The 10,901-nt window shown below is 36.0% G+C and overlaps 3 protein-coding genes across 4 annotated transcripts; 2 read left to right on the top strand and 1 right to left on the bottom strand.

Moving 5' to 3' along the window:
- The first annotated feature begins 571 nt into the window (after positions 1-571).
- Positions 572-1,898, top strand: LOC132143026 (uncharacterized). Its single transcript, XM_059553191.1, has 2 exons — positions 572-877; positions 1,444-1,898. The coding sequence occupies exons 1-2, from the start codon at positions 595-597 to the stop codon at positions 1,863-1,865; spliced, it is 705 nt and encodes a 234-aa protein (XP_059409174.1). The 5' UTR covers positions 572-594; the 3' UTR covers positions 1,866-1,898.
- A 1,632-nt stretch (positions 1,899-3,530) lies between these two features.
- On the top strand, positions 3,531-6,793 carry LOC132143025 (group XIIA secretory phospholipase A2-like). The gene is made up of 4 exons (XM_059553190.1): positions 3,531-4,110; positions 4,187-4,263; positions 4,414-4,579; positions 6,393-6,793. Exons 1-4 carry the CDS (start codon positions 3,891-3,893, stop codon positions 6,509-6,511), a joined length of 582 nt encoding a protein of 193 aa, XP_059409173.1. The 5' UTR covers positions 3,531-3,890; the 3' UTR covers positions 6,512-6,793.
- A 500-nt stretch (positions 6,794-7,293) lies between these two features.
- Positions 7,294-10,667, bottom strand: LOC132143471 (store-operated calcium entry-associated regulatory factor-like). Of its 2 annotated transcripts, none has more exons than XM_059553701.1 (6): positions 10,397-10,667; positions 9,682-9,860; positions 9,111-9,606; positions 8,507-8,675; positions 7,781-7,872; positions 7,294-7,613 (listed from the first exon to the last, which is right to left on the bottom strand). In XM_059553701.1, the coding sequence occupies exons 1-6, from the start codon at positions 10,473-10,475 to the stop codon at positions 7,588-7,590; spliced, it is 1,041 nt and encodes a 346-aa protein (XP_059409684.1). In that variant the 5' UTR covers positions 10,476-10,667; the 3' UTR covers positions 7,294-7,587. The 2 variants fall into 2 exon arrangements, with proteins under 2 accessions (XP_059409684.1, XP_059409685.1); XM_059553702.1 differs by having other exon boundaries at positions 8,507-8,672.
- Between the last annotated feature and the right edge of the window lie 234 nt (positions 10,668-10,901).

Genomic DNA, 10,901 nt, shown 5'->3' with positions numbered 1-10,901 from the left:
ATACATTTCTCCATTTTCAGATCTCGCAATATTGTCAAGAGGACCCTCAAAGACAAGCATATCTCCAAATCAAAACTTGCCCATATGTTTGAGCAAATTGTTGAGTGGATAAGAACAGTGTCGATGGATGTGGTCCTCCTGGCACTCCTCTGTCTGCGACAAGAGGAGTGCATGCTTTTGGAAGCTAAAACGAGAGCTGAAGAGTGGGAGAAACTGAACATTAATGTGCCCTACAATTAGTGGCACACAACTGCGCTCACTGTGTCGGCCCTATCGCTTCCACTGACAGGACGAGCAATGGTGCTCACATCTCAGGTGTTGATTGTGAAGAGGCCACCATCATCGGCATGACTGTTTTTGCACAAGTGATGGATTTCTTGCACCGCAAATATCTATCAAACGTGTCCGAAAAAGTGCTTTCTGGAAACTCTTGAGGCATCAGACAGCTTAACATATTCAGACTGCTGCCTCAAGCAAGAGTTAATCCATATGTTTAATAAAGATCTCATCAACTGCGTTTACCAGGAGCTCTTGACTAATGACATGGGCAAGACATTCCCTGTCAATTACTTGTGCTCGGAGCATTTGCGTCAAATGTTGACCGGAATACCTGCACGCTGGGACTTCTACATGCATGTGCTTAAATACTTCTGTCAGCGGGCAGCAGAAAACCACCTGAAGTTGTTCTTGAAATTGCCCCGCACACCACATGAAAATCACATGGAGGAAAACTTTCACTCGGTTGGCCCCAGGACCATGCCGAAAGCTGAGAGAAGGACTCGGAACATCCTCAGCAAAACAGTGACTGATATGATAATGAATGTTGTGGATCAAGCCACAGAAAATCCTCTGCGGGCTGCTGAGATAGTCAGGAAAGGTAGTACATGCTGTTTTCAGTCACATGATGTGTATGTACAGTATTCACCTTCTTTCACCCTCTGAGAGGTCACTATGGTGCCTGTAGAGACACTAATACTATAAATCAAATAGAATATAATGAAATACTAACAATGAAAGTGCATTTAATTTAATTATTTTATTTTACTTAATTTTTTGATACAATAATAATATTTTATAGACTCAAGCAATATTTTTTTTGTATTTTATTTTATGATACAACAGCAATGTTTTTATTTCATTTAATTTTTGTGATTATACAAGCAAAAAAAAGTTTTTTGATGCAACTGCAATATTCTTAGTTTACATTGTTTTGATACAATAACAATAGTCCATGTATTTATTTATTTTTATTATTAATCTAACATAGCTATCTTTTTATGCCACTGTCTGCTATATTCCTGGAAAATCCCCATGATTTCAGTTTTCATAATTCATGTCAACTACAACAGCCACACTACTACAGCTTGCAGTGCCATTCTGTACACATTCTAAAGCAGACTGTGAATTAAAAAAAAACCTTGTTAATTCCTGTTCTTCTTTTAGGGAAGAAATCAGGTGCACGATCTACTGAAGAGTCAGAATTTTGGGGAAGTAAGCCTGATATAGTGCCTGAGAATGAGGTGCTTGGACCAAGTTCTAAAATAAAAGTGGAGGACTTTGATTTAGAGGAGGAACTGAAGCTTGAGGATATCGTTTCTAAATGCTTTGAAGAGCTGTATGAGCTGAAAAGATTGAAAAGTGAAACTCCAAAGCGTTATATAACCCCTGAGAATGAGCTGTTCACACCAAGACCTGGAATAAAGAAAAAGACCTTCGATTCAGAACAGAAGATGGAGCTTGAGGATATACTTGATGAAGCTCCATTTGAAAGAACCAGCCAGTCAGGAAAAGAAGAAGAAGAAATAACTTATTTGCCATATCATCTTGCAGAAAGTGTTGTTAATGGACAGCTTGCAAAATTTTAGGTTGCTGATATTTTTGCCATTTATCTTTCTGATGCTCTTAGCAAACCTGGCAGGAATTAATGTTGCGGTCTTAGAAATAAGTGCTTTCCTGATGAGAATCATATTGTTTTACAAATTGTAAATGAAGCTCATAGTATCCTGGCACATAAGAACTACTTGAAGTCAGTATGGCATGAAAATGAAATAGCTGTAAGCTATCTGACAGCTGTCTTATCTGCAGTTATCCTCGACTACACACTGGTGCGTACTAAGGCACAAAACAATGGCTTGACCAGCGAAAGCTTTACCTTATAGAGATGGAAGGCCGGTTCCTGCACACCTAGAGTTAGTAATCAGTTTTCTGTTGAAAAAGAGCTGATGCAGGATGATACGGATTCATCTCTTTGCCATACCACTCAAGCTGTCGCCAATGAAATGAGCTTCAAGAATTGTGACCAAGAAGAAACAGATGAAGACCCAAGTCCAGACTTTGATAAATCTTTGAAAGGTGTCACACTGAAAGTAAAGAGAGGTATTCAAGCCTCCCTTTCCAAACTCTTCTTTTTCAGAAGCAAGGCTAGTCAGCGAGTTGGCCCATGTCCTTGAGGAAAAAAAATAAAAATAAAAAATAATAATAGAAAAACAAAAAATTTCTACCTGAGAAACTTCAATAAAAAAAATTCATTTGGATGAAAAAAAAAAAAAACTTTTATTTTATTTGAACCATGACTTTGCGAAATACTATAGACACATAGAGGACAATGCTTTTCTATTATCACATGCAATCACACTGCTAAAGATTTATACACAGCTACAGCTGTTTTTATACCTACATCTTTGCAACTTATTAAACACGTACTAAATTAAATATTTATAGATATTTAATTAAGTTTTACTTTCTTTGATTTAAAAAATTGTAAAAATTGTTTTGATCATTGTTACATATATTTAATAATAACTCATTATATGGGTCATTCTGTGTCAAAATCAATCAAATTTCAAAACGTCCCAGCTCAATTTTTTTTTCTGAAGAAATATAAACATGTAAATTGATGAAAACCAAAAATAATAAATGTCACAGGTGTATATTTACTGAGTAATTACAGTTTTCACCTGAGATTTGTAGCCAAATTCCAGAAAAGAAGAAATTATTTACATGGCAGCATTATTATAATATTTTTACATACCTAGATTAAAATCTGTTGACTTGTCATATCTTGCATTATATGCCAATGGTGACCATTACATTTGCAACCCTTTTATAGCTTCTTTAATATTTCAGTTTTTCAATGAGAAAATATGCAATAATTTATTAATTGGGAATTTATTAGATTATCTATACCAGAATAGAGCCAGATCTGAATCTGATGACATTTTCTTCCTGCAAAAATTTGTTTTCTTTGCAATATTATTGATGAATCATTGCAGAATAAGGCAAGGAACTTGAATTAAGAAAGTAAATAATGTCCATTTTGATTAAAAAATTTACACACACACACACACAAAATAATTATACATATATATATAGAGAGAGAGAGAGAGAAAATAAAGAACATCAGAATTTATTTTCTAAATTAAATTAAACGTTTAAAAGTTTATTTTGAGAAAAAATTGCATTAAACACAGAAGGATCAGTTGTATTTGGATTTGTTGTTGTTTTTATACACATATATTATTTTAAGAATTTTTAAACCTTAGATCATTGTTCTAGTGTTTTTCTTCATAGCCTTTATTTGATTTATGTATGTACTTATGTCCAGTAGGTGGCGGAGATGCACCTCGAGTAATTTTGCCAAACGTCATTCAATAGAAAAGTAGTAGAAGAAGAACTTCACCTATTTATCAACAAGAAGCCGGTGCTTTCGGCGACGTGTACTTGATTTAATAGTTCTACTTCTTATTAACTATTTCTATTAGTGATAACAACTTTACGATAACAGATCTATTTAAATATGTGGATTCTCTTTTTGGAAACGTAAATAACACAAATACTTTACCGAAAGACTTTAGAGTTAATAACCTTTCAAAAGTGGGATTTGTTGAACTATGCCCTGTCGTGTCACCTGCGTCACACTGCTGCTCTCTGCTGGGATACTGATTCATGTGATTAAAGCCGAGGAGTTTACTGAAGAAATTAAGCCTCCAGACTGGAAAAAGACCCTAAAATCCATCCGGAACGGGCTCCACAAAATAGACAAATACCTTAACGTGGCTTTAGACATGATTGGAGGTTCAGACGGACGCTGTGTCTTTAAATGCAATGACGGTAGGTCAGTTTAAACAAGAACTTCGTTTGTCCTCATCATTTGGTTCAATTGTTCATGAGATTTGGCTCTTTATAGGATACACACCAGTTCCTCGTCCCAACTACAAACCATCTCCACCCAACGGATGCGGATCCCCTCTGTTTGGATTCCAGGTGAAGAGAGAACAGCTATTACTCATATTGCTGAATTGTGGTTTTCAATCATACGTACTGGGATAATTCATTGATAGTTTCTCTACTTTGAATACTGCTTATTCTTTTAATATTCTCTCTGCCTCTGACTTGTGTTGTGTTTGAGTGCAGTTTGATATTGGGCTCCCATCAATGACCAGATGCTGTAATGAGCACGATCTGTGCTATGATACCTGTGGAAGAGAGAAAAATGACTGTGATGAGCAGTTCCAGGTCTGTTTGGGGACCATTTGTAGTTATTTACAAATGACACTGGGTTTGTCCCAAAGTGTGCAAGGTAAGCTGAAACAAATTAAAAGTTGACCCAATTTAATTTATTAAATAGTAACAGCATATTTTTCAGCTTGACAGTCTTGCTAACAGTGTGTACATAATATATATATATATATATATATATATATATATATATATATATATATATATATATATATATATATATATATATATATATATATTAGGGGAGTAACGATTCACTCGTTTTCTCGATGCATCGATTACAAACCCTGACGATTCATATGTATCGATCTTGAAACATGATTTTTGAATCGTGAATCACCGATCTTGGACAGTAATCGATTCAAAATGCTAAGAATCGAATGAATCGCGAATCTATAGCGATTCAATGCTTTCAAAATGTATACACATTAAATTACTACACGCACGAATTAATGGAGACCTTGAAGAGTGTTCTGAATCGTGCCTCCCATCTGTCCTTCACGCGCTCCACTGTTTACCGCCTGAGACTGTCACTGGATTGCGCTCGCGCTCTGTTCTTCTCTGAAGCAGCTGACGTGTGATCTATAGGACTCGTGGCCAGTAATGCTAACTTTTCTGTAGTTTGTCAATGGCTCTCTGCATCTTACCCACGGAGTTACCGGAGCCGTCGACAGCTGTATTTATTGCATGGACGGAGCAGAAATGTAAGTGTCTAAATCATACGCACAGATCCATTGAATGATAAATGTTTTTAAACGATGCGGATGAACCGAATATACGAAGGAAACTTTTAAAATTAACCACAGCAACAACGACCTTGAAATAAGAGCGCGAGATTTATCTGATAATCAGATGCATGAAAGTAGCGTTTGTTTCATTAGCAAGCAGACATCTGGCGCGTTTTCTCTCAGAATCATTCGCTGATGGAGAGGAAAAGTTAAATAGAGATGAAGACGTTTTCACACTGCAAGAGAAGCGATCTCGCTCTCATAGACGTGCCAGGCTATATCTGCAGGCTGCAGCCAAACTGAATAAAAGCAGAATGAACTGATGAAACAAACAAAAAAATGATGCAGTGCTAATTGACATTTATTACAGTACAGAAACTATAAAGTATATTTTCTACCTTATTCTGTGCAGAAAATTTAAATAATTGCTAATTAAATGTAGCCTAGTATATAAAACAATCATAAAACTGCCATTAGGAAAAAAATATCGATTACAAATGATTGATTATTGTCCAGCAGTGTATTTGATTTATTACAGCTAATTAAAAGTAATTAAAAAAGATAATTCCTTGTAAAAAAATAAATAAATAATAATAATTATTATTATTATTATTATATAGGCTACATACATAAAATGATTGTATTTGACATTTCTGTCACTTCTGAAATTATGGCTACGCCCCTGGTGTGACAAAATGTTAGCTTGTACATAATACTCTTTAAGCTCTTTTTTAAAAACTTGGCTTACATACAGCCATGTCGCATCATTAAACTAGCATTTAACAATGGACAAAAGTTTTTTTTTTTTTTTTTTAAACTATGGTTCTCTAACCATAAATGCTACTGTAATTTGCCCCCTGACTAAGCATTTAAAGAATTTAGTAGAAGCATTTAAATAATCCCGTGAATGCACTTAAAGAATGCAGAATCGAATCGTTATAATCGAATCGAATTTAATTGTGAATCGAATCGTTCTAAATTTGCAAAAATCGTTCTTGAATCGATTCGAAAACCTATGAATCGTAATCGAATCAAATCGCTACCTTGCCAAAGATTCACAGCCCTAAAATATATATATATATATCCTACTGTATTTCTTGTACATTTCGCTGAGGTCAAACCTTATACCCATTTTTGATTTCCCAGCCTGTCAATCAGCAGTGACTTTGCTCTTTGATACTGTGATGCACTTGGGATGTAAGCCGTACCTGGATAGCCAAAGATCATCCTGCATTTGCCACTATGAGCAGAAGGATGAGCTGTGAGCAGTTAATATGTTAATGTAGAAGTTTGATTGTTTATCGTCTCAGGGTACTGCAAGATGCAACACAGTTTGTTTCTTCACTTTGTATGCATTCATTGCAATGTCATAGTTAACTGTGTATTTTGTAATTACAGGAAAAGTTAAATTTAATTTGATTTTAAAATGATACATACTGATGTGCCTTATATACACTACATGGATATTGAATATATATAGTAAACTTGAATGAGACTTGATGAGCCAATAATCTGAATCCGTAGACACATTTGTGGAGCTCATGTTCAGGTGAGCTAAACTTCAAAAACTCTGTACACATGTAATATAGAATTAACTAGAAATGGCAAATAGTCATGTCAAGAAGAGCTTTAACAAATCTGAATTTTAATATCAAAAGCAAGCAATACGTAATAGAGTGAGCCAATAGACACATTATGCCTTAAAGAATGAGAATGTTTTCACAACAGCCAGTGGCTAAGAACTTTATCACAGTATGACCAGTAATCTCTCATACACACACAAATAATAATAATTTTACATGCTTTTGTTTAGATCAGTTTTATCAAGAAAAAAAAGTCCACATTTAATTCCATTTGCAACCCTTCTGTTTTTTCATATTTCAGCATTAAATTTCTCCAATAACATTTTCATTGTAAATTTATTAGATTGTCTATACCAGAATGGAGTCAGAACTGAATCTGATAAAATAAATAATAATAATAATAATTTATTAAAGACATTTTTCTTTGTAATATTATGGGCAAATCATAGGGCTAAGAACTTGCATTAAGAAAGTCAATAGGGTCCATTTTGATTTAATGTTGACTTTAAAAATTTATAGAATATTTATCCACGGTTTTTATATAACATTAAACTCTTAATAAACAGTAAGATCAGTTGTATTTGGGTATGTTGTTTTTTAAACCCATAGTGAAGCACATAATAAAAGGCAGTTGTTTTAAGAGAACAGCAACAAATCAATCCAATCAAAGCTATCTAGTTTAGTCTTGGGCAATAAATGAACAAGAAGTCGTAATATATCTGTTGATCATGTCCAATCTGAGAACAGAGGTTGCTCAATCATCTTCTTTTAGTTCCTCCAAAACCTGCACGAGAAACACCAGAAATAGATCTCATTTCCAAAACACACATCTAATTGACTTCTGATAGCTTACTCATGGCATTATGCAGCACAGTGACATTATAGGAGAAAAATGTGCTTTAAACACAAAAAGCACATCTGGAATCTGTAACTAAATTTGCTATAGTTTACCTGAGGCGGTGCGTGTTCCTGAGCTTGTTTTTGGTGCTGGAGAAGGTGTGCTGGTGTTAGATGGTCCAGCGAAGCCCATGGGTGGCTGGCGTCTAATATCAACGTAAAAGTCAGGTGAAGACTGAGCTACAAATGACTACATTTAGAATAATATTAATGCTGTTAGCTTGGCAGATCATTTCTTACAAAAAAGGCTAAAACTGTATGTTATGTTATTACCAACAACATTTGCAAACAGTCACAATACCAATGCTGTGTATTTATTTGATGTGTGGTTAAGTGAGTTGTGCAAACTGTAGTAGGGAGACTATGAATGATCAATGATGGCAAGTTATATTTATTTTGGGAAATATGGAAGCCTGTACTGTAGCAATTGAGAATATGATCACTTACTGATCTTATGCAATGCATCTTATTTTTGTAACTTTTTTCCTTTATTATGTTTTATGAATGTAACCTCTGTTATCTTTTGACTTGACTGCCCTTCTAGTATTTTACATATCAGGGATATTTATATGTATATATATATATATATATATATATATATATATGACATCTTTTACATTATTTTGTTTCCACTTTCTTCTTTTTGGACGTCACCTCACATTGAAGTTGAAGTGTATGCCTTGTCAAAAAACTCAATAAAGGTTATAAAAAAATATGTAGCCTTGATACATACAACTGCTTGCTGTAAGTGAATTATGTGAGGATATGTTGCTTGCTTACCTCTGATTCCCAAACAGATATCCCAGGATTCCACCTGTGCCCATTCCAGTCCAGAATCCACCCCCACCACGTCCACCAGTGTTTCCACCAGTGAAACCGGTCCAAGAACTCTGAGGTTTGGTGTATGCATCAGAAAAGCCATACCCGGGCCTTGAGCTGGAGTGATCTGCTAAGGGAACCCACAAAACATGAAATGTTACCCACTCCTCATAAATAAATATGCAAATACCACGCATATTTGGTTACACTTAGACTTTCAATGCCATCAATCACCCTCATGTTGTCCAAATCTTTATTAGTTTCTTTATTCTGTGGAATGCAAAAAAAGATATTTTGAAGAATGTTGGGAACCAAACCGTTTTGGTTTCCATTGACTTGCATTATATTTTTGACCATACAATGGAAGTCAATGGGAGGTGAAGCTGTTTGGTTACCAACACTTTTCCAAATGTAATTTGTGTTCCCCAGAAACAAGAAAGTCATACAGGTTTGGAATGACATGATTGTGAGTAACTTTAATTTCTGGGTAACTGATCCCTTTAAGTCTATAATAATAATCCTATTGAAAATGACAGACAGATAGATTGAGTGGCTCACTGAGTACCTGAGTAATAATCCGGTTTGAATCCAGGCGGCGGCGGCTCCGTACCCTGGCTGTTATCCCATGTCCCGCTGTATCCCTGGGATCCATCTCCACTGTAACCTTGGTGGCCGTGAGTGGGACTGCACAGAAACATCTTGTATACAGCATATGCCACCACTAATAGGAAAGCTACCACTATAAGCCCACCCACTCCATCACCAGACGGGCCATTCTGGAAGGGATACTGGCCATTAGACTGCTGAGAATGGCCTCCGCTCTGCTGCTGCTTATTGTTGGAAGAGCCATGGAAGAAGTTTGAGGCAAAGTCTGAGAAGCCAGACGAGCCCCTGGAGCCGTGTGTGTGCTGCTGCCTCCCTTCTGCCGTGAGCTCCAGCGTGTACTCCAGACCACAGGAGCCTCTCAGCACATACGCGTCATTGGGACTGTTATAGCCTTCACAGGAGACCTCCACGCGGCCGAACCTGTACGCATTGTCCATGTCGGCCTTGCATTCCCACTATAAGAAAAGAGAGAGTAATACTATGAAGGGAGTAGAGAAATATAACTTCAAGAGGCAGTTCTGGAGTCGTACCTGTGTGTCTATGCCGTCTGATCCTCTGTTGTAACACTGAACCACCTCAGGAACGAATGATCCACAGCCAGCTGATCCTCCGACACACTGAAGCTGTGGGACAGGACTGGAGCGCCGTGCAGTGGTGTAGCGTCCTCTGTTGAGCGTGAGCACCTGAACATCACGCAGTAACACGGCCTCTGTCGCAGGAAAATAAGATTTGATTAATATTTCTTTTTTTAATCTGACCACACCCCTAAAACATTTTGTATCACGCAAAAGCATCGGATGACCTCTTTACGATACGAAGATATCTTATGTTTTACTTAAATATATTTTAATATTTAATATTCCTTCTGGTTCATATTATTTACTGCATTTTTTATTGTCATTTAAATAAAATAAATTTTTATTATCATTTTGGCAACACACACAACCTGAACGACAAAAAGAAGCACAAACTCATGTATGTATGTATATATGTTATCATATCTGCCACATCCCCAAACTAATTCTGTATTACATAAAAGCAATATTAGTAAAATGTTATCACAGTGGGTCACAACATCCACTAAAGCTGCACATTTAGACTGAAACTTCAATGAAAATACTGTATGAAGTAGATCTAATGCGTACTTATTTTACTCAGACTGACGACCAGTCTATCTTCTCTGATATCCTTGACTTGATTATGATCGTTTATTTCTTTATAATGTTCATATAAAAGATATTTTACCGTCATTCCAGCAGCTAGTGTGAGGTATAATCAACAGCAAGAAATGCAGAAACAAAACCCCGGAAACAAAGCTCCTCATTTCCACCGTTATGATGGAGTATCTCCTCTTTATGCTCGAGTATTGAACTGGATTCAAATGCCCCACTGTAAGCAAGTGCGTGGCTTTCACCAAAAAGCGAAAATAAAGACTGATGTAAACAAATGTATCTGACAGTTTAGTGCACCATCATTCTTCTCACGCTACTTCCGCTTCCGTGTTTCTGTTCAGTTATGCAGATGAGCCTCTCATTATCGCCATCTACTGACAGCTGAATTTAATTAAATTGTATTACATAACATTGATCTGAGAGGTGGTTTATAGAATGGCTAAGTTTCTGTTCTAGTAGTAACTTTAGTATCCTCATTCGATACATTCGTTTATCCTTTCGAGTTAACATTATCTGTTAAAATCACACCTGTTAGCAGTTAATATAACGTTTAAACTATTTATTTCACAAGATGAAAA

Source organism: Carassius carassius, chromosome 7 (assembly GCF_963082965.1).
Source record: "Carassius carassius chromosome 7, fCarCar2.1, whole genome shotgun sequence".
Taxonomy (NCBI): domain Eukaryota; kingdom Metazoa; phylum Chordata; class Actinopteri; order Cypriniformes; family Cyprinidae; genus Carassius; species Carassius carassius.
Note: the sequence above shows the minus strand (reverse complement) of the source record. Positions and strands in the feature narration are given on the sequence as shown.

What these genes read in the sequence shown, in the direction of transcription:
- LOC132143025 (XM_059553190.1), top strand. Translation starts at nt 3,891, where the DNA reads ATGCCCTGTCGTGTCACCTGCGTCACACTGCTGCTCTCTGCTGGGATA. An exon ending in CCCCTCTGTTTGGATTCCAG is followed by an intron (nt 4,264 to 4,413) that starts GTGAAGAGAGAA and finishes GTTTGAGTGCAG; the next exon opens with TTTGATATTGGGCTCCCATC. An exon ending in TTTGTCCCAAAGTGTGCAAG is followed by an intron (nt 4,580 to 6,392) that starts GTAAGCTGAAAC and finishes TTGATTTCCCAG; the next exon opens with CCTGTCAATCAGCAGTGACT.
- LOC132143026 (XM_059553191.1), top strand. Translation starts at nt 595, where the DNA reads ATGTTGACCGGAATACCTGCACGCTGGGACTTCTACATGCATGTGCTT. An exon ending in TGCTGAGATAGTCAGGAAAG is followed by an intron (nt 878 to 1,443) that starts GTAGTACATGCT and finishes TTCTTCTTTTAG; the next exon opens with GGAAGAAATCAGGTGCACGA.
- LOC132143471 (XM_059553701.1), bottom strand. Translation starts at nt 10,475, where the DNA reads ATGAGGAGCTTTGTTTCCGGGGTTTTGTTTCTGCATTTCTTGCTGTTG. An exon ending in CAAACCGGATTATTACTCAG is followed by an intron (nt 8,676 to 9,110) that starts GTACTCAGTGAG and finishes GGGTTCCCTTAG; the next exon opens with CAGATCACTCCAGCTCAAGG. An exon ending in TATCTGTTTGGGAATCAGAG is followed by an intron (nt 7,873 to 8,506) that starts GTAAGCAAGCAA and finishes CGTTGATATTAG; the next exon opens with ACGCCAGCCACCCATGGGCT.